This window comes from Mixophyes fleayi, chromosome 1, assembly GCF_038048845.1.
Source record: "Mixophyes fleayi isolate aMixFle1 chromosome 1, aMixFle1.hap1, whole genome shotgun sequence".
Classification (NCBI taxonomy): domain Eukaryota; kingdom Metazoa; phylum Chordata; class Amphibia; order Anura; family Limnodynastidae; genus Mixophyes; species Mixophyes fleayi.
The window spans coordinates 306,382,512-306,406,118 of NC_134402.1; the positions used below are offsets into that span (position 1 = coordinate 306,382,512).

The 23,607-nt window shown below is 43.1% G+C and overlaps 1 protein-coding gene across 2 annotated transcripts in view; it reads right to left on the reverse strand.

Annotated features, from left to right (window-relative positions):
* The window catches only part of REC8 (REC8 meiotic recombination protein), an 88,925-nt gene extending 76,647 nt beyond the window's left edge, over nucleotides 1-12,278 (reverse strand). The window contains exons 1-3 of one of the 2 annotated variants that reach the window (XM_075211158.1): nucleotides 12,039-12,278; nucleotides 11,762-11,937; nucleotides 8,917-8,985 (exon numbers count right to left, since the gene is read on the reverse strand). In XM_075211158.1, coding sequence (XP_075067259.1) covers nucleotides 8,917-8,985; nucleotides 11,762-11,817 — 125 coding nt within the window. In that variant the 5' untranslated portion in view covers nucleotides 11,818-11,937; nucleotides 12,039-12,278. Of the gene's footprint in view, nucleotides 1-8,916; nucleotides 8,986-11,761; nucleotides 11,959-12,038 lie in introns of both variants that reach the window. The other variant, XM_075211159.1, reaches the window with a different exon arrangement.
* Between the last annotated feature and the right edge of the window lie 11,329 nt (nucleotides 12,279-23,607).

Sequence of the window (23,607 nt, forward strand, 5' to 3'; positions counted from 1 at the left end):
TTAGCTCTGCTATCCCATTCACAGAGAAAACATGGGAATTTGATGTAACCTTGTTGCTGGCCAAGTACCATGCATAACATTTTAAGACCTCCACATATTAACCAGTTGTGTCTTGCATATCCAATCAGTTCCAAAACAGTTTTCAAATTTTCATATGTTTCTTTAAGATAGACTAAATGTGCTAATGGTATTGACGCGTATGTGTTGCCATTGTGCAATAAAACAGCGTTTAAACTTCTTTTTGAAGAATCTATGAATAACCTCCATTCTTCCGGGTTGCATTCAATAACAAACTTTTGCATTAAGCCTTTGATGTCTTTGCAATAAACGATATAGTTCTCTTTCATTAAAAAAAAAGTGTAAATTCCTCTTCTCTTCGTCGATACCAAAAATATGTAGTGTTGGGATCTAATAAATTGTTTTCCTTCAACAGAGATCCCAGCAGCTCGGCTGCATCTTTGGGGAGTCCAAGATCCCTCGCCAACTCATTTAGTTGATTCTGTTTCAGCGGTCGCGTTGTATTACCAGAACATTCTGCATGAAATATTTCACCACTACTCGGAATATCATCAGATGAAGTTTGTGACAATATATTGTCAATATCTGTAGGTGGATTAGGTACTGGTAATTCTGGTCCATGTGGTATCGGTTTCGGAACTGATTCGACAACAGGGAAGGTGATTTTGTGCTTGGTTTTAGAATTACGCCCTTTAACATCAATTGTGCAAAAATAGCAATTAATGTGAATAGTTGGCTCCCTCCATATCGTAGGAACACCAAAAGATAAAGCTTTCTTACCAGAAATCCATTTCCATAGTATTTCAATACAAGTCGAACAAACTTTGTGCGGAGGCGACTGTTTATCTTGATGCAATATCTTTATTCCAAAATAAGCAAAATATGCCTTTTTTATGAAATCACCAATGTTTCTTCTTTGTTTTTCTATAGTATATGTCCACAAATATAACAAAAGACATCTGCACTATTTTTACATTGTCTAGACACCATCTTCAACTATTGGAAAGGCACAGATGAAAACTCGAGCATTAAACACGTGCGTTAGTTACAAAATGCTCCAGCACTCTCACCTGAGATCAGTGGCAGAACCGCACAGGCAGTGTGGAGGCCGCCCCTCCCTTCAACTCTCTCCTTCTCCAGGGTCCTAAGCCTGCCACTCACAAGCTCCGCCCCCAGACTACACGAGGAGCTGCTGCTGCCGCATGAAGCCTGGTACTGTAATTTATACTATGATGGCTACTTGATGAGTAGCATTAATTAGTGTGTATACTGTACTGTATGAGTGGTATATGTACTGTATGTGTGTGTGTAGTGTCTAATGTGTGTGTGTGTATGTGGTGGTAGGCAGGGGTTAAAATGAGCTGGCACAGGGCAAAACTGTGTTGCATCTGTTGTATTTGGTTCCACCTTCGCCAGCTCACCTTGTAGTTGTGTGTGTGCAATGATCCTTTATACAGTATGGGGTTTAGGCACTTTGTACATTTCAGCTCCAGGCCCATGTGGACCCTAATCTGGCACTGGGCAGGGGGGGGGGAAAGAGTTTTATGACGAGAACTGAACTGCAACGTTCTATACTACCGACTGAATTCATTTAAGACAATGTTTTAGAATAAATGTAGGCAGAATACATTTATTATTTTAAAAACTATGAAAAAAATTAGACTGAGTGGAAGAACAAGAAGCCAAGAGTATAAGATCAAGAACTTTATGTCACGGGCACTAGGAGTCTTTACCCAGGGATCACCAGGTGATAAGCTTACCAGAGCAGTATAGGTGGTAATATGGTACTCTGGTAGCAGGGTGATCACGGAACAGGAGACAGCAGATGATAGAGATGCTCAGGAAAGTCTATGACTAGCAGCACTGGTAATATATATGTAGTAATACACGAGGAACTGTATGGACAAAGGACACGTGAGGGTAGTCAGTGGTCTGCGGTAGCAAGTTGTACCACTGCTATAGTGAGGAGGAATGTCCAACAGAAACGAGGAGGTGATGAGAGTCAGCAGTCTGCGGTTAGCAAGTTGTACCGCTGTCTGGGTGAAGGAGTGGAATCCAAGTGGAGGTATCCGGGAAGTCAGTGGTCTGCGTTAGCAAGTTGTACCACTGCTATGTGAGAGGATACTGGAACAGTTGACACAGGAAACAGGGATCAGTGGTCTGCCTCTAGCAAGTTGTACCACTGAATATATATGTGAGGAGGAGCACGGGGAGAGACTGCAATACAGAGGATACACGGGCACCTTGAACTTGATACACAATGACATGCACAATATAGTAATGACTGAACAGCACTGCAATAATAGAAAGTCACAGGAACTATCCGGGCAAAAGATAACACAGTCAATGATGGCAATAGTCTCAGCGACTAGTAAACTCCAGAGGAGAACAACTCAGTCCAGCAAGATATGCAATACACCAGCATAGTCAATGAGAAGTATGCATACCGTGGTTCAGGAGCAGGCTGTCAGACAGGAGTGCAGAGATACCTGAACGGCTGAAGGCCGGCAGGATGCGAAGTCCCTGGAGGGTGAAGCGGTAATCAAGTAGGTGCAGCGCACAGGTAGGTAGACCAGCAGGGGAACAAATACTCAGGAAGCAGTAGTATGTAGAACTGGACTCCTGGAGGACCCTGAAGAGTAGCGATGGTCTAGACGAGATGAAAGCAGTGAGGCGCAGATCCGATGCAGACTGGGAGTAGAGACCAGCAGGAACACTTGAGAAGCACGGAGAGCGGATCAGCTGTTGTAGACACGAGTAGAACTGAGGAGTAGCAGCCAGCAGGACTCTGCAGGTACACGGAGGTAGCGGATAGCAACCAGCAGGTGCAGACACGATGAAACACGGGAGAGCAGAGCTGAGCTGGAACAGTTGAGCACGGAGAGCAGCGGATAGGAATCAGCTGTAGCAGTCTCGAGGAACACGGGAGAGATGAGATGAGCTGAAGACTGAAGCGCACGGAGGCAGCAGATAGGAATCAGCCAAACAGTCACGATGAAACACAGGAGGGTTGAAGTGGTCAGAGGACTGTAGTGCACGGAGGCAGCGGATAGGAATCAGCTAACAGTCACGATGAAACACAGCAGAGTTGAAGTGGTTTGAAGACTGTAGTGCACGGAGGCAGCGGATAGGAATCAGCTAACAGTCATGATGAAACACAGCAGAGTTGAAGTGGTTTGAAGACTGTAGTGCACGGAGGCAGCGGATAGGAATCAGCTAACAGTCACGATGAAACACAGCAGAGTTGAAGTGGTTTGAAGACTGTAGTGCACGGAGGCAGCGGATAGGAATCAGCTAACAGTCACGATGAAACTCAGGAGAGTTGAAGTGGTTTGAAGACTGTAGTGCACGGAGGCAGCGGATAGGAATCAGCTAACAGTCACGATGAAACTCAGGAGAGTTGAAGTGGTCTGGAAACCACAGGAGTAGAAGTGGTCTGGAAACCACAGGAATCAGCAGCGCTGAATACACGAGGAAACACAGGAACCCCTTCAGAGGCTCATGGGGAATGAGACTCCAAGATCAGGCAACGTGGTATTGACCACAGGTGCTTAATATAGGGAGTGTTTCCTGATCTGCCAATTAAGTTAAAGGAACAGGTACTGAAGGGTTTGAAAGGGCTGCGCATGCGCAGACCCTCAGGATGGTGGACGGCCACGGTTCCCAAACACACGGGAAGAAGCACTCACAGTCTGGTGAGTGACAGTACCCCCCCTTTTAAAGGTGGGCACAGAACGCCTGGAACCGGGCTTGTCCGGATTTTTGGAATAAAACTTCTTAAGAAGAGCTGGGGCGTTGAGATCTTCAGCTTTGATCCATGAACGCTCCTCAGGACCAAAGCCCTTCCAATGAACGAGGAAACGGAGAACTCCTCGCGAAATTTTTGCGTCCAATACATGAGTAATCTCGAAATCTTCCTCCTGATGAACTTGAACTGGCTGAGGTGCTGAAGGAGGAGCCGAGAAACGGTTGATGATGAGAGGTTTGAGCAAGGACACATGGAAGGCATTGGAAATACGAAGGCTCTTAGGAAGTAGAAGTTTGAAACAAACTGGATTTATCACTTGAATGATCCTATATGGACCAATAAAATGAGGAGCGAATTTCATAGATGGGACCTTCAAACGAATATTTTTGGTAGATAACCAGACACGATCTCCAATTTTTAGTGGTGGAATAGCCCGCCTCTTCTTATCTGCGAAAGACTTATATTTGGCAGATGTCTTCTTTAAACAGGTTTTGACCTGAGACCAGATATTTTTGAAGGTCTGACAAACAGTATCTACAGCAGGAACTTGGGTGGGAGGGAGGGCAGGAAATTCCGGAAAAGACGGATGGTGACCGTGAACCACCAGCACTTGACTTTTTGAAGATGACTCCTGAGATCCATCTTCAACGTCCGATGACGTCACGAACGCCCGATGAGGAGGAAGGCGTTCAGACTGAACCTTATCGCACAGATCCGTAGATGAAGGATCCTGTGGAGGAGGACCTGGTGGAATAGACGAATGCTGTCTTTTGAATGAAACCACTTGAGAGAGACAACGATGATGACATTCAGCTCCCCAAGACGTAACTTGAGAAGTGCGCCAGTCAATCTGGGGAGAATGACATTGAAGCCATGGAAGGCCTAAGACAATCGGACTCGTCGTAACAGGAAGAATTAAAAACGAAATCTCTTCATGGTGTAGCACACCAATCTGAAGCGTTACTGGCGACGTACTCTGGGTGATGAGACCATTGATGAGACGTGATCCATCTATAGCAGTCACAGTAATCGGTGTTTTCAAAGTAATCACTGGTAGGGACCATTGATTCACTAGGGATTTAGAAATGAAATTTCCTGCTGCTCCAGAATCAATCAGTGCTTGAGACTCAAAGGATTTGGTAGCAAAGGAAATCGTAACATCAAAAGCGCAGACTTTTAATTTCGTAGAAGATGGAGAGGACTCCAGGAACCCTAACCTTATCTCCCCAGTATTGGTTAGAGCCCGGCATTTCCTGGGACAAGAATTGAGCATATGCGTAGAATCAGCACAATAGATACAAAGTCTATTCTTTATTCTTCGGTCCCTCTCCTCTAAAGTTAATTTGGAGCGACCTATCTCCATGGGTATCACCGGAGATGAAGCTGGGTGAAATTGAGGATTTGAGAGAAGAGGTGTTTTAACCGAAGTTACTTTTTCGGAATCATTCTCACGAAACCTCATGTCTACACAAAGGCAAAGGGAAATCAAATCATCCAAAGAGGAGGGTACTTCTTGTGAGGTCAGTGCGTTTTTAATTTTATCGGAAAGCCCCTGCCAGAAGGCGGCGATCAGTGCCTCAGCGTTCCACTGAAGTTCAGAGGCTAATATCCGAAATCGAATGACGTACTGAGCCACAGTGCGAGATCCTTGGCGAAGACGGAGAATGCTGGATGCAGCGGAAATAACACGACCTGGTTCATCGAATACACTTCGGAAACGTGGAAATAAATTCGGCACTATCCTGTAACAATGGATCGTTTCTTTCCCACAGAGGGGAAGCCCATGCGAGAGCTTGTCCAGAAAACAATGAAATAAGATAGGCCACTCTGGAACGATGGGTAGAAAAATTTTGAGGTTGGAGCTCAAAATGAACTGAGCATTGAGTAAGAAAACCCCTACAAGTTTTGGGGTCTCCATCGTGTTTTGACGGAGTAGGCAGGTGATGCGTGGAAGCCGTAAACACCTGGGATGGCACTGGGGAAACGGAGGAAGGCACCGGAGCATCAACAGTAGTTGTGGCATCTTGCACAGACGTTCTTTGGGAGGCTAACGCCTGGTAACACCGCAGTAAATGCCGTTGGCGAACTTCCTGTTGCTCAATACGGGTAACCAGATGCCGCAGCATCTCTTTGGCTGTAGGTTCCGTATCTGGGTCTGTCATGGCCTGATCTTACTGTCACGGGCACTAGGAGTCTTTACCCAGGGATCACCAGGTGATAAGCTTACCAGAGCAGTATAGGTGGTAATATGGTACTCTGGTAGCAGGGTGATCACGGAACAGGAGACAGCAGATGATAGAGATGCTCAGGAAAGTCTATGACTAGCAGCACTGGTAATATATATGTAGTAATACACGAGGAACTGTATGGACAAAGGACACGTGAGGGTAGTCAGTGGTCTGCGGTAGCAAGTTGTACCACTGCTATAGTGAGGAGGAATGTCCAACAGAAACGAGGAGGTGATGAGAGTCAGCGGTCTGCGGTTAGCAAGTTGTACCGCTGTCTGGGTGAAGGAATGGAATCCAAGTGGAGGTATCCGGGAAGTCAGTGGTCTGCGTTAGCAAGTTGTACCACTGCTATGTGAGAGGATACTGGAACAGGTGACACAGGAAACAGGGATCAGTGGTCTGCCTCTAGCAAGTTGTACCACTGAATATATATGTGAGGAGGAGCACGGGGAGAGACTGCAATACAGAGGATACACGGGCACCTTGAACTTGATACACAATGACATGCACAATATAGTAATGACTGAACAGCACTGCAATAATAGAAAGTCACAGGAACTATCCGGGCAAAAGATAACACAGTCAATGATGGCAATAGTCTCAGCGGATAGTAAACTCCAGAGGAGAACAACTCAGTCCAGTAAGATATGCAATACACCAGCACAGTCAATGAGAAGTATGCATACCGTGGTTCAGGAGCAGGCTGTCAGACAGGAGTGCAGAGATACCTGAACGGCTGAAGGCCGGCAGGATGCGAAGTCCCTGGAGGGTGAAGCGGTAATCAAGTAGGTGCAGCGCACAGGTAGGTAGACCAGCAGGGGAACAAATACTCAGGAAGCAGTAGTATGTAGAACTGGACTCCTGGAGGACCCTGAAGAGTAGCGATGGTCTAGACGAGATGAAAGCAATGAGGCGCAGATCCGATGCAGACTGGGAGTAGAGACCAGCAGGAACACTTGAGAAGCACGGAGAGCGGATCAGCTGTTGTAGACACGAGTAGAACTGAGGAGTAGCAGCCAGCAGGACTCTGCAGGTACACGGAGGTAGCGGATAGCAACCAGCAGGTGCAGACACGATGAAACACGGGAGAGCAGAGCTGAGCTGGAACAGTTGAGCACGGAGAGCAGCGGATAGGAATCAGCTGTAGCAGTCTCGAGGAACACTGGAGAGATGAGATGAGCTGAAGACTGAAGCGCACGGAGGCAGCAGATAGGAATCAGCCAAACAGTCACGATGAAACACAGGAGGGTTGAAGTGGTCAGAGGACTGTAGTGCACGGAGGCAGCGGATAGGAATCAGCTAACAGTCACGATGAAACACAGCAGAGTTGAAGTGGTTTGAAGACTGTAGTGCACGGAGGCAGCGGATAGGAATCAGCTAACAGTCATGATGAAACACAGCAGAGTTGAAGTGGTTTGAAGACTGTAGTGCACGGAGGCAGCGGATAGGAATCAGCTAACAGTCACGATGAAACACAGCAGAGTTGAAGTGGTTTGAAGACTGTAGTGCACGGAGGCAGCGGATAGGAATCAGCTAACAGTCACGATGAAACTCAGGAGAGTTGAAGTGGTTTGAAGACTGTAGTGCACGGAGGCAGCGGATAGGAATCAGCTAACAGTCACGATGAAACTCAGGAGAGTTGAAGTGGTCTGGAAACCACAGGAGTAGAAGTAGTCTGGAAACCACAGGAATCAGCAGCGCTGAATACACGAGGAAACACAGGAACACCTTCAGAGGCTCATGGGGAATGAGACTCCAAGATCAGGCAACGTGGTATTGACCACAGGTGCTTAATATAGGGAGTGTTGCCTGATCTGCCAATTAAGTTAAAGGAACATGTACTGAAGGGTTTGAAAGGGCTGCGCATGCGCAGACCCTCAGGATGGTGGACGGCCACGGTTCCCAAACACACGGGAAGAAGCACTCACAGTCTGGTGAGTGACACTTTAGTAGTGTTGTCCCTCGCTTCACAGCCAGGGACAAAGCCTACTTGATCCGAATGTATGATTTTCGGTAATATGGATTTCAATCTATTGGCAATAAGTTTAGCATAAAGTTTGACATCCACATTAAGGCGAGAAATGGGTCTATAACTTGTGCATCAAGATGGATCTTTTCCTTCTTTAGATATGACTGTCATGTGGGCTTCCATGGCTTGTGTTGTAAAACTATCATGATCTGAGACCGAATTAAAAGCCTGCAGCATCAGGGGAATTCATCTTTCTTTAAAAGCTTTATAATAAGAGATGGTAAACCCATCAGAACCGGGGCTCTTTCCACTTATTCTGATTTTAGTTCTGGTGCAGACAATTAATCAGTATCATTTACAGTATATTACTTTTTGTCACTTTAATTAGTAATCCGGTTGCAAGGTTCCGGGAACAGAAATGTCACTTTCAGACAGGGTGTTCTAGATACCTGTTATTTCAGTGTATATACTTTTTAACCATATGGTCCCATGCAATGGTACTGCTGTATGGGGGATAGTAATCCAGCTCTGGTTCAGTATATTTACAATGACCTTTACAGGCATTAGTAGCTACCTTACACACGTTTAACATGTTGGGCCTCAGTCATTAAGGAAAGTAAGGCAAAAAAATAAGTAAATTTTATCCCCCGGACAAACCATGTTAAAATGCAAAGGGTGCAAAATAGATTATTATTTTGCGTATTAGTTAATAACTGGCTGTTTTTTCATGTAGCACACTAATACTTGATAGCTTTATTTTTACACTGACATTTAAAGTTGATCTAGGACATGTACTACTCCAATTATAAATCTGTTTCCACATTTTACATTTACTTCCTCCTCCAATACAACATGGTTTTGCCAAGGTGAAAAGTTACTCATTGTTTTTGCTTTACTTTCCTTAATGAATCAGGCCTGTTATGTTTGCAAACCTAATAACTTAATAGACATACCAGGTGTTGATGACGTTTACTTTCAGGTATTCCCGTTTTACAATCCTACTGCCTTTTGTAGCAGCCAACCTAAATGATACATAAATTGTCACACATGAACAATAATTATAATTAATTTGTGTACACTGCTGTGCTTTATTTGATATTTTTATGAATCCTGCTAATCACATAGCCACAGAATACTACATTAAGTCTGACAATCATAAGTCCAATTACCCAGAGATACAAATATAGAAGCACATGTTTGTGGACTTTTTTGGGGATTAAACGTGCAAAATACACCCAAAGTATATGTTTTGCACATGTAACCCCTATCTTATCTCCAATCATTGATTATACCCTAGCATTACGTATCTAGCTGGTACCTTTTCGCGAAAAATCTTGATCATCAGTGGGCAGGGCTATATAGTAGATTTTTCAAACATCAGCGGTTTAAGTGATGAGCGAGAAAAGCTATTCAAACCTGTAGCTATCAGATATATGACGGTGGGGACTTGGAGCAGGCAGAGGGCTGCGTAATCAAGGCCCAATCAAGACTCTTCACAAAAAGGTAGTACTTACATTCACCCTGTCCTTTTACAGGGAGAAAAGGAAAAACATAGGGATAAGAGTCCTTATTATTATTTTTTACTTTTTTATTGAAATTTGTCAGAAAATCTCACTATCCCTAAAACTATTAAATAAATGGTGAACTCAAAACAGTTCTGTGCTTAATTGTGCCTCAAACAGGAGAAAGCATTGGTTAGACATATTTTTATGTTTTCCATTTGTACAGACTATGAGCATATTTAAGGAACAGTGTCTGCTAGCTATTTCCCTGATTTCTGTCATATTTTTGGACCTCTCCAGACCTGGTCATGTCCACCATACCTCACCCCCAATGGTTTTACACTTTAGTTCTTCAATTAGACTATGCTCCCAAGCTACTGTATGGTGAGAGGATTATCACACCTCTACTAGGCTGACAGGGAAACGCCGAGAGGTGATGAAGGGAATATGGGGAAAATAAGACAAATAATGGAATTTACTAAAACTGTCATATAAATGATGTAATGGTTCATAACAATAGTATTTTATATAGGCATCCCATAATATTTATATTAGACAAATAAAAAGGAAAAACCTAGGGCTAGAGTCCCTTTAAATGTCATAGAAAAGATAAAGGGAATGCCACAATCCCACATTACAGTAGGCGTGTCCCATTGGCTGGCTGGTGTTAATGAATAAATTGTCATAAGAGCTGACTATGTGCCTTCCTCCATTTTAATCACTAATCTAATCATTGATGTATACATTACTAGGAATGTATAAAGTGATTAAGTTAGTTTTGATGCAAAGACCCATACCAAACCATGGGCCATTATCCATTGTAACTAAAATTGGTCACGTACATATAAAAGTGTACAGAGGCCAAACTAGTGAGCTGTGGGCCCCGGTGCAGGGAGGAGGGAACCGGGGCCCCGACCCTCTGAATCTGCCCCATTATCTCCATGGGCCCCTGTGCATGGCACCTGCCGTACCAATGGTAGTTCCGCCACTTTAAGTGTATATAGTGGAACTAGAAACTTATGAACTCTTTAGAATATTCTGCATTTCTGCATCAATGTGTGGTGAAGACCAGTCTTTGGTAGTGAATACTCTGGTTTAAGTTTCTTAAATAGGACAGGGCCACCCAATCTCACAACTAATTGTTATCCCATTGATTGACACTCCTGACTAATTATCCCCTAAACTGAATTCATAATCCTAGAGGTCCACCCACATACCTTTTCCAACAAAGAAATTTAATGTTGAAACATTTTGATCAATGAATAAAAAAGTATGTAATTTTGTGTGTTGTTTGAGTTATTGGGTTCATGTTATCTATGTTTAAGACTTGATGAAGATCTGAACACATTCAAGTTCACATTTATGCAGAAATTATAAAACTTTTTAAAGCCTTCAAAAAATGTTCTAGCACAATAGACTAGATAAATAGATAGATAGATAGATAGATAGATAGATAGAATAGATAGAAAGAAAGATGGAAAGCACCTTACCATTTTTTTTGCATCTCCCTAGGAGGCATTTTCAACACGATTCAGTTCATTCTTTATCACAAAGATAAGGATTTAAATATCATGATTATCTATAAAAATTCTTCACTAGGAACAGTAGTCATAAAAAACTGCTGCTCCTGTGAAGAAGATCTGTCTCCTATGTCTTCTGCGGTGATTATCGCAAAGTGGTCACCTTTACGATACTGAGCGGATGGGAGAGCAGGTAAGCTAAGGTGAGGGACATAAAGATCATTCTACCGCAATGCTCTCCCCTTAAGAAGATACTTTAATATGCTGTTTTCTGGGGATTTCAATGAAAAATATCTTTGGTAAATAGACCCCTAGTAATCTGGACATCAATTAATTAGATGATGATGATGACAGTTTATCAAAGTGACCAGACATGTTTGGGTTAATCTGCTTTTAGTCTGATATATGCGCAGCACTTCTAAATCTGTTAGTACTTGAGTTGTGATACAAATTCTATATGAAATGCTGTTTCCCTATCACATAAAAAAGCTTCAGCTCTAAAAATGCTTCACACAGTATGGGACATTTATAAAAAAAAAAAAAAAAGTGTTGACAAAGAAAACCTGTACAGTGACATACCTATATCATGGGAATTTGCAGATTAATTTTGCGCTATGCAATTTCTATTAGAAATGTCCCCAGTGTTTGTACAGCTGAATCTTTCTTATACAACAAGAAAAAAGTAAGGTTCTTACATTACAAATTTTCATCTAAACACTTCTATAGCACCATATTCTAATACTATAAATTGTACATATGCTGTTACCATTACATACCATATGGTTGAAAAGCAGCCTGTGTGTCGTTGCAGTACATTGGGATAGTAAAACATGGCAAGAAGATAAAACTTGCTGAAGCCGTCAATCACTTGCGCTATAGAATTCCTTTTCCTTTATCTCCTTCTTGTGAGTTCACTTGTTTTGCATCGGCAGGATTACCTGCCAGGTCTACACTGTTTATATAAATTGATAAACTATTGTATATTAAATATATTATATTAAAACTTACTGCAGAGAAACAGTAATTAAAAAAGACACAGGAAAGTGAACTTACCTAATGTACAATAAATATACGATAAAATTACTGTTAGACCCCCAATAAATATGAAACTGGCTACAGAAATCCTTAGTTTGAATAAAATGCCCCCACTGATAACATACAATGCAACTAGGTAACGCCGATTGCTGAAATATGGGAGGCTACGGATAATCAGACTGCGATATAAGAATACCAGCTGTACGTCTGTAACTATACTAGAATTGTTGGAGGGTTTAAATAAAGAATGTCAATACTTTAATTAGATTGGTCTCTGTGATTTATATCCCCGGCTCTCAGTGGACCAGGATCGCGATCTCTGATCTCTGATCTCCTCCAGTCATGTCAGATCACATCAGTCTGAGAACACATCAGTCTCTCAGCGCAAGGTAAACAAATGCTTCATTGCTACTCATCAGCTTTCCGCCAATCACTGAACACAAGACAACAATATAGTTGACGCCCCTTAATGGCTATTGGAAGCCATTGGCTCCTGGAAGCCAATAGGAGACAAGTCACTATGACTCAACCACCAAAGCTTCGCAACAAGGACAGCTGTGGATGCCTTTCCAGTCAGCCAATAGGAACACAGTTACTGAGGGCTTCAGTCAGGGCTTCGTGTTTTCCCGCGTAGTTCATGTGTAAGTCACACATTGTCCAGGCATGTAGAATAGGTCGGATTGTTTCTTTGTACAGCTTAGTTCGACTGTATTGTATCAGGGCTTTCAACCTAATAAATAGTTTTGCTGACACTATTTAAAATGTACTTGCAGTTTTACTGATGCATTATGCTATGTGTAAGCTTCTCTAGTAAATTAAAGCGACAGGGTTTGAAAGCACTGACATGAATTGAGCTCTGTCCAAAAATACTTTGCTGCAACACAATCTATGTAGTCACAGGTTTGAGAGAGAGGCAGATTCAATTGAGTGCACTACTGCCAAAAGTAACGCGGTCCTGGTACTATTGCCAATAGTACGGACGGTACTAGTGCACATTATTACCATTATTACGGTAATATCAACGCTAATTTGTGCTTGCGGCTCAGAGCCATGAGCTGAAATTACTGTATTAACGGTAATAGTGCGCACACCGCGTTATTCACGAGAGTAACACAGAGGGGCAAATTCAATTAGCCTTTGCATTCGCGGTAACGCGCGTTGCCGCGAAAAGTGCGCATTCTTGCGGGTATTACGGTACCGCATTAACGCGGATTTTCATTCACAACCCTATGGGCTGCGAACGAAAATCCACGTTATTGCGGTACCGTGTATTACGTTTCGCGGCTGTTCCGGCGCGTTACCGCGAATCCAAAAGCTAATTGAATATGCCCCAGACAATTGACTCTGCCCCTTACATAGAATGGGTTTTATTTTAACATGCATTGTACTTGCATTAAAAAAAGGTCAGGCATAGCTTTTAAACACCAGTATGTAATTACCCTAATTAATGTTATGATGGCTATCAATATGTACTATACACCTACAAGTTTCCACACTATTTAACTCATGTTAATGAAAAATAGTAATACAAAAGTTTGTCTTTTACGACACTGATTATTTTGCTGGAAAATGTTTGTTTTTTTATCACTATTTCTTGCTATTTCTTACTTGAGTGTGTCAAAAACTTCATACAACCAGTTTGCAGGGAACTATTAAGCTAATCCTGAGAAATTTAATAACAACATCCCCAAATTCAGTTTCATTTTAACCACAATAACTTATTATTTTAATTAATTTGTATATATAAATGAATATTTAAATTAGTTTTTGGTGTATTATGAAAATATGCACTTTTTAAAAAAACAACATTAAATAGCAGTAAGGAGACCATCATAAAAAAAAAAGAGTGCTCGAAAGGCTCTCTGGAGTGCTGTGATTATCAGACTAGGAAACAACAGTGCATCATGAAAATGAATGGGGAACGCTGTTAGACTCTCTATTAGGGCATATATTGCAGCTCCCCCTCCATCTCAATGTACAATGATTTAATTGGAAAAATCCTTTAAATGGCTGTGTAACAACTGCCTTTCCTACTATCTAATTTTTCTGACATAACTGAGGTTTCAAATACTTAGTGGTAGATTTACTTAAAATCGTGTTTGTCAGTGGTATGAAAGTGCCACACGTCCCTCCAAATTTTGTGGCATACTAGTGCTCCAAACCGCCGTATTACTATAGGGCAGTTTGAGACTTGAATGGAAAGTCTCCAGTGATGTGTGGCGGTTTCAAAACACCTAAACAACCGGCAATTTATTCAAAACCTCCAGAAATATACAGGTTTCTTATACGTGCTTCTGATAGCCTAGTTGGCTCAAACATGCTGTTTGAAATATCTTGCCAGCTATGGCTAGTGATATATAGCCAGTGTGTGTCATCCCAAAACAAACAGGTTAACATGAACTCCTTTCTGGCATGATTTTTAAATGCTTTTTCATAAAAACATCAGTACTGAAGATTGTAAATTATGACAAATTAGATTAATTCAGCAATGGCAATTACTTACTAGTAAGCTCTTGGGATGATACATCTGGCTTCCAGTTGTAAAGCAAATCAATTTATGCATTTCACATTTTCAAGGACTACACAAACATGGCACAGATCACTTGTTTCAGCATTAACATGTAAATACTTTTTCCTTTTCAAAATCCATGGCAGCCCCAAAAAGGGGTTAATTGTTAACTGGCGGAGAAGAGACAGGACGAAAGTTGACACTCCTGGGAGCTATATAATGCAACTGCTCCCTTACTGGCAGTGGCAATGTAACTAGGATTTTTCTTGTATTATCCGGATAAGGCTTATCTGTTCCTGTAAAGAATCTGGAAGGTCCTGGTGTCGCATTCTCAGGGATCAGCCAAACTGGACAAGGGGTGGCTCGCCTGGGACAATTCTCCAGTTTGTGGATTTGGGAAGACGGCATTTGGATTTGAAAAGCATGATGACCTAAGCAGCTGACGTCATATTTAAGTCAGCGCTCAAAAAGGAAGCAACGCACTGCTTCATCGCTAAGTCTAGGCCACAGCCTGCCACATGGCCTGTAAAAAACTAAAGGACACCCGTTCAAGGTAAACCTTAGTGAGGGGTGTTGGCAGGGCTTGCGGCACCATTAGGCAGTTGAATGAGACATTATTAGTTATCTGGTGGCCAGGACAGTCCAATTCCAAGGGGCCCCTTCTAGCACGCTGCCAACTCCAGTGTGATGAGACTGGGTGTCCAGTGTGATGTAGGGGGGCAGTGTGATGAAGGGAGAACAGTGTGAAAAGAGGGCACAGTGTGCTAAAGGGTCCCAGTGTGATATGAGTACACAGTGTGCTAAAGGAGTCTAGTGTGATAAGGGGGCACAGTGTGATGAAAGGGGAACAGTCTTCTGTCTCCAGGGCAATCAGAATCTGAATGGGCAATCTATATAATTAATTATATGCAAGAAAAAGTGAGTAGTCAATACCTGCTAAGAAATATTGCAATTATGGGGGGGTGTGGCTTGACAGCCAAGATGGCCAAACTTAGTTTGTGAGAGCTCTGGTCTTACCCGCTTTATTGTAAGCCTTCCACTTTCTGCTGGTAGCTAACTGCCTGAAACAGGCAAATATACCCTCTCACAGGGAAAACTATAACTGGATTTGAAAAATGGATATACAGTAATTCTTGGAAACGAAGCTGGCTTGTTCTCCTCCATGGGTCCCAAGCTGGTGGGTGCCTACCATCCCTGCACCAGAACTCCTTCTGTCAGGCTAGCATTTATCTTTCTGTCCTCAGATCACCACACAGGGGAGCCCTGTTTCATTACCTATTGAAAATTAAAGTCCCACTCTGCATTTCCGCTTCTCATTGCCTGGGACAATTGTAAAGATGAAATTCCATGTGGCTGCATAACACGGCTACTTGCCTTGGACTTGTGACAGGGAATTATACCATCTGCGGTCCAGCTGAAATTATTGATACTCACTTGGAGGCCACAGAGGACCAAGGAGTTGCTACACCCCAGAGAGCTTATGTCGCTATACCTCATCTGGCCCAGAAGCATCCTGTTTTGAATATTCTGCACAATCAGGCAGAGACCAGCAAAGGAGTATCCTGCCATCAAGTGTTTGCGGGCAACGCTTGGGATCCTCAAATGGGAAACGGAGTGCAGTGAGAACCTGTTGGTGCTTGCGGGCTCCCAACGCTGTTGACAGCACAGATCTCTAATCCACGCTGTTGGGATTGTCTAAGGCCTACTGACAGCTACTATTTGCTGCCAACCGTCGGGAAAGTGGTGAGTTCTCTATCCCCCGAATGGATATAATACACAAATTGAGTTCATAGTACTCTAGAGGCAAGTCCATCAGGTTATCCAGTGTTGAAATCTTCCCAATACCGTGACCTACAATACTGAGACATGGCACCCTCTGACAGTATATTCTATTTCACTAACATTGTTATTGCATTGTAATTGAAGGCAGAGAGCCTCCATTAGATTTTGCACCTGACCATTACTTCAACCCAATACATTTGCTCGTCGGGAGGCTTGCCTCCTAGCAACAGTATGTGGGTTAGTCTGCAAGCCTCCTGAATACAGTGATGCAGAGGAAAGTGAAAGAAGAGCTGTGTGCATGCACTCCCGCCCTCAGTCATGTGGGCAGGCACCAGAGCACTGTTGGTCAGATTTTTCTGTCAGCGCTGAGATGGAAAACACAGTTTCTGTCTCAGTGACAGACTCTTTAATGATGTCCTCCATTGTTGGCAGTAAAAAGGGGAAAAAGCCAGTATCTTCCTCTTCTTCACCTGAGGAAATCTTTTATAACAGAAAAGAAAATATTTCTGCTAGGGAATTCAGAATCATTCATTCTTCAGATTCTGATCTGTTAAGTAATCCTCATGAGAGTCCTGTTCAGGGAGTCCACAGGCACCAAAGAAAAATTTTAAAGAAGAAAAATAAAAACAAAATTATCCCCAGGCAAATCTGCTCAGATGATATTCCCCCATTCCCTGGAATTGCCCATAGGAGGCAAAATTCTAGTGCTTGGAGCTGACATGTTGTCTCTTTCCGCAGCTGGCAGCAAGAGGCCCTGTAGTCAGTATATGGGGTTATCTAGCCACTACATTTTTCTCCAAAGGAAATTGATAAGTCTCTTTCTGTAGATTGGGAACAAGAGATGATTACAAGAACCTCTGCCTTATCTCAGTGTCAGTGATTTAGTGAGATCCAAATGACCAGGTTGGCATTAGCAGAAAAAACTGATCCAAAACAATTATACGCCACACACTTGGCCCTAAAACGCAATTCAGAGGTCCAAAAATGTGCGCAACTGGCCTTTAGAGCAACATTCATCAGTAAAGAACAGTTGGTACCTATATGGGGTTACCAGATATACCTGCATTATTTGCCCCTGATATTGATCCAGCTTTAACCTCTATTGTGGGGGAAACAGACACAATGACCCTACAGACCACACATTAAGGAAGACCAAAAACAAAATAGCAGATCTAGCTGGGCCCCTGCTATTCATCAAGGCAGACAGAGAAGGGGAGTCTGGTTGTTCCCTGGATCCTTTAATGGCGTCCAAGCTAGCCCTAGTTAAAGCCATTAGCAGAGCAACTATTATAATAGGTCAGTCATTTAATTACATCACAAATACCCACAGGTCTATGTGGCTGACCAGAGGAGGTTTAGCAGACCTTGCTCCCAAATTTCTTGAGTTCCCAAATCTGACAGATGCAGACTGTTTTGGGCCTCAGTTTATAGAAGAGGTCAAGGCCTCATGCCTCCTTAAGGCCTCAAACAAAAACTAGATACTGAGCAATTATTAAGGAATTCAACCTCTGGTGATCTCAAGGGGAACCCTCTCACCAGGCATCATTACTCTATTTAGCACTGGACTTCTAAATACGAGTCAGGCCTGGTGTCAGTTTGTCAGGTGCTGTCTCCACACTGACACTTGGTGCAGCAGTCAGACGCCTGCACCTTCTCGGCAGCCGCATCCCGTTCCTAGCAGCGGGACACTATCTCCCCTCACCTGTGGCAGTCAGCATGTCTGACTGCCAAAATCTCCCTAACCCAATCAGGATGCACCTTATGGTATATAAGCACCCTCTGACACATGTCTAGTGCCTGAGTATTTGTTCACTCCTGCTCCAGAGCTTCCTGAACTTCTGTTCCAGTGTTCTTCGGCTCTGACTCGGCTTCCTGTTACTATTCTCCTGTGTTTCGATTTGGTACCTCACTGCCCGGCTGGTTTGACTATTTGGCTTGACCTGACTTCTCTCTGGATCCTCCCTGTGTACTGCACCGCTCGGTTGGTTCTGACCTGGATTGCCTGACTACGCCTGTCTACTACTGTTGCTACACCAGTGACTGTCTTGGAGAACCGCGACCTGCATACCCTCTGCAGCTAAGCCCAAACTCGCTTGCGGGGGTCCCTGGTGAATACCGGGAGTATGTTAGACTCTGCGCCTCCCTGTTCAGTTGCGCCAATACCAGTTAGCGGCCAACTCTGCAATTACGTGACACAGTTACTATCAAATCATACAGTACTGCTTTAGCTACCATGATCCCAAACTTAATGGACAACAAACTATATCTCCATTTTTTACGAGGTATGTACCTTTCAAGACCAATCTTACCAAAATACACCCACACTTGGGATATCAAGCTTTTCCTCTCCTTCCTAGCTTCATGAGAGACGGACTCCAACATTGGCTATTTATCCTGTAAGTTGGCATCTTTGTTCGCTTAAGCCAAAGCAGCAAGAGAAGCTGAACTCACACTCATACACACCTCAGACCAATGGTTATCACAGACTCCTATGGGTTACCACATCACTCTAAAAGGTCATACTAAGACTTCCTCATTCACTAATCCCATAGTTGAATTCAATGTTATATATGACTCTTTGGAGCCTAACCTTTGTTTGGCTTCTTGCCTATCCTGCTGCTTAGCTTTGATAGCTCACATGCTCCCAGCTTTTCCTTACTTGGAGAAAACCTTTTCATATGGCAAGATCCTCTACTATTAGAAGAAGGATTGTGGTGACCATGAATGATACAGGGATAGATACAAACCAGTTTAGAGGCCACTCCCTACGGGGGTCAGCAGGCACAAAAGCAGCAGCTAAAGTCTTGTCATTGCAGACAATTATGCTAGCAGCAAAATGGTTCTCAGCTCATACCTTTGCTAAGCATTATTGGAGACCAAGCGATCTACAAAAGATCAAGTTTCTCAGAGCAACCACCAGGTATATAGTAGTCTGCCCACCTGCTGTTGTTAGGTGGCAAGCTTCCCAACAAACAAAATACTAGCAGGAATCTATCACCTGAAAACTGGATTTGTTTTAGGGAACAGGATTGTCAACAAGCAACAGCTCCCATCTTACTTTCTCATTTTGCAGGGACTGTTGCTTCCTCTGGAGACCATGGATATTAATAATCTTACCTTTTGTCATCCATCTATGCTTAGCAAGAGACCAAAAGATGCTTTAGGCACCCATCAATAAGGAGCATAAGTAATCTACTACCCAGCATTAGAATTATTTCCTAAAATTTAGAGCCAAAGTTGGTTTTCCAGCATCCCTCTCTCCTAGTTCTAACAGCAGCATATAAACTGTTATCCTAAGTTGTCAGTTATAGTTCAATAAATAATTGTTTTTGGTTACAGAACATAGGTGTCTTCAATCTTCCTACACAATTTAAAGGTGCTAGAACTGTCAGGCTCAAAGGTTACCTTTTTTTCTCCATCAGCGAGCTTCCTAAAAATCTGACCAGCGGTGCTCTAACGAGCACCTAACTCGTACGAGGTCCTCGGGAGTGCGCGTGCACACCACTTTGTTTCTGGCAGGGGAAGTTAATTTCTTTTCACTCTCCTCTGCCTCAGCGTTGTCGAAGTCAGCAAATTGGATAAAGTCATTTCAATTAAAGTCTAGCAAACTTTGTTGTCTTTGTCTGAAAAGATGCGTACGGTACGCATCGACGTACAAGGGCACGCTACGGCATGAAAGGGCGTACGCATCCACTACACGTGGCAGCAACAGTAATTGGTCTTTTACCATACATTCACACAAACACGCATACTTATAAAATAGTACACATTAATGGTAGTTGCAACACATAGTCAGTTATATCGAAACATAGTAGTATTTATATGTTATATCAGAGTTACATGCATATTAGTGAAATACACGGAACGGGTTAAAGGAATAACATCATGAGTGGTATCATAATGAACCTTATTACATATCCTACTGTTTGGTTCACTCTGCAAGGGAATCGCAGAATGTATACGCAAGTTATGAATGATAGGGAATTATGAACTACTTAAGACTAAGGAATCCTGGCGGGAAGAGCAGAGCATACCCCCTGCAGAGATGACCCCCTCCTTTGGATTCCTTAGGATGAACCAGCCAATGATTGACGACCCCTTGGACATTCCGGAGACCCGGACCAATAGATGCAAGCTATACCATCTTCATTGTATTACTGTATTTGATTGTGTATATAAGCAGCAGCTTGTGATCCAGAGTGCAGACATCTTGTCCCCAGACTTCAGGATTGAATGACTGCACTGGATCCAGAGCGCCTGCGATAAGTAACGGCTGTATTTACTATTACTTCGCTTTAGCATATTATTCCACTTATTGCAAATAAATATTTGTGCTTTGGAAACACAAATCGATGTTCGACAATCGTTATTGGTTAGCGACAATACGCACATAACAATTTGGGGGCTCGTGAGCTTTGGAGGTTTCGTTGCCGATGATACGCAAGACCAACGGATTTCGGTTCCTCAACAAAGGGTGGAGACGCGTCATAAACGGGTAAGAACGCATGGTGTTCAAAACCTGAATTTTACTCTGTGTTGTGAAACCGAATGTCTGTTTTGCATTATCTAGGGCACGCTAACTAGAACCTAGGGACAAAAGAGAAAACTGTTTCTTTTTTCTGTCATTGTGCGTTTCAACTGTATTGCATTGCTTAGCGTATGTGTATTTCCTGCTGTGCGTACGCGAACTTCCGGTAGACTTGCCACGTGGTTAAACAATCGTTTTGATAGTTATTGTACATGTATAGTATAATTACTTGTGAAAGCCTCTGAGATATTATTACTGTTGTTGGGAACTTTTGATTTTCTGCGCAGAAAAGGTGTATAGTGTGTGATGTTGTAACGTAGATACACTGTTCATTATTCATTGTGCTCAGTTGCTGTCTGACGAGGCGGATTGCCCAACTGAAGGACGGTATACAGGGCAGGTATACCGAATGCGAAAACCGGGTTTTCGCAAAGCGCTACCAATAGATCGCAAGGTTTGCTAATAATTAGTATTGGTAGGCAGTGCGATCCGATCGCACCGTTAGTGCGAATTGGTGAAGCAGCTAGGAGGAATTATACTGGAAAGGCAGGTTGATTGTATTAACTTGCGCTCCCAGCGATAATAAACTCAGCAGATTTTTGTGGTTGAGCCAGGGTATCGAGGAGCTGATAGCCCTTGGGGCCCACAGTGATATTTCTGTATTAGGGATCCTCGCCAGGGGCGAGAAAAGCGAGTGAACGCGGCTAAAGGAAATACGTTCACCGAGCATTATAGATCTCTAGGTGTGATTGTAGCAACAGAGTTGAAATTATTAGGTGGAAAGAACAGAGCATTGCGGTGTGTCTGTATTTCACATTTGGCCGGAAGGAACAGAGCATTGCGGTGTGTCTGTGTTCCGGGTAGAAGGTATATTGTTCAACATGGGTGCTAGGCATACGCTAGAGATGGTCAGTGTACTGCCTACGGAAGGCCCTATTGGTTCAGCAAAGTTTCTCATGTGTAAGAAATATGGTGCATATGCAACTGTGTATTGTGACACGTGGGTCAAGATGACCAAAACTTGTGATAGGCCTTTCCCAACAATAGGAAGTTTTAATGCAGAGGTACTAAATACCGTAAAAGATAAAGTATGGTTGATTACCTCAACGAAAGTGAGGAATAAACATAATGATTGTTTAAAATTGTGGCAAATGGAAAGTAACACGTGGCAGAGCAGCGAATGCAAACCGGAAGTAGGCGTGACAAAAAGCGCGCGCAAGGCGGATGTAACCGTTGCAAAGCGTGGCGAACTCAGCGCAAGCGCGCCCCTGCCACCTTATGTGGCGGGAGGGGTAAGTACAGCCGTTGTTAAAACTGAAAATAGAAAAATTGCTAAGTTGTATCCTGTTTTAAACCAGTTTAAATCAAGTGTATCTGAAAGTGAAGATGAACCCACTGTGATTTCGGCCATTGCCCATGCTGTTAGTGTACTAGAGGCTCAGCGCAAGTATGAGAAAATGGCTGAGATAGGTGAGAGTAACGTGATCACTAGGAGTGAAAGCGTTCTAAATCTAGGACCAGTAAATCCTGTAGTGTCTCCTGAAGTCAGTGTACCAGAGGGTGCGTTCCCGGTCCGCACAATATCAGTTCCCAATGGGAAACCGGATAAGGATGGTGTAGTTCCTTTAAGAAATGTTACAATGCATTGTCCCTGGACTAGATCAGAATTACGTTCCATTATGACTGAATTCCCGGACCCTAGAAAGGAGTTAGCTAAATGTCAGAAATTTGTTAAAAACCAGTAAGGATTGGCGGGTAGTGTTGAGGGCGTGTCTTCCTCCCAATACTAACATACAAAAATTTATTGAAGATTGTTTGTTGGAGGAAGGTGACACCTTGACTGATGAGATTAACCAACGGAATATAGAACAAATTGTCAAACACTTAGCCATCTGTTTTCCAGTAGTAGTAAATTGGAGTAAGATTTTCACCATTATACAAAAGGATAGTGAAACTGCCTCAGATTACTTTGCTAGAGCTATAACAGCGATCGCACGATTTACTGGGATATCCAACATAAGTGAGGACCCACATCACAGAGAGGTAGCTGTAGGGGTACTGATGGATGGCCTTAGAGAAAATTTAAAGACGAGAGTACAAACCACATTACCTAATTGGAGAGGCGTCACAGTAGACTCTCTTAGGGAGTCTGCTGTGGAGCATGACAAAAACCTTTTTAGAAAAAGGGAGGAGAAAAGTGATAGGTTAATGATGGTAAGTATACAGGCTCTAGAAAGGGTGCATACACGACCACCAGCATACAACCCATATAACAGAAAAACTAAAGTGATCAGGTGTTTCAACTGTAACGAGGAAGGACATTACGCTAGAGAGTGTAAAAAGGAAAGACTCAATACACAGAAAGGTGGGTCACATAGATATCCTCCAAGGAGGGATTCACATAGACTAGAAGACTCACATCTACCCGCGCATATTACGGCAGCAAATGCTGCGCGGGAAATCAATAGTCAGCGGTAGGGGTCAGGTCATACCTGTAGTCTACAGCCAGTGAGGTTAACTGAGAGTCAGAGTGAAGAACCAACAATGATAGTTGACATAGCTGGTAGGAAACAAACTTTTCTTGTAAATACAGGGGCGGCCCGATCTGTGATAACCTCTCCTTTCAACCTACAGGTGACCAGTAAAACTATTCCAGCTATGGGGGTAACGGGAAAAGTGCTACATTATCCTCTAACTAAACCCGCCGAAGTTACTATCGGGCCTCTGCATACTAAGCATTTGTTTCTCTTGGCTGCAGCAGCTCCTAC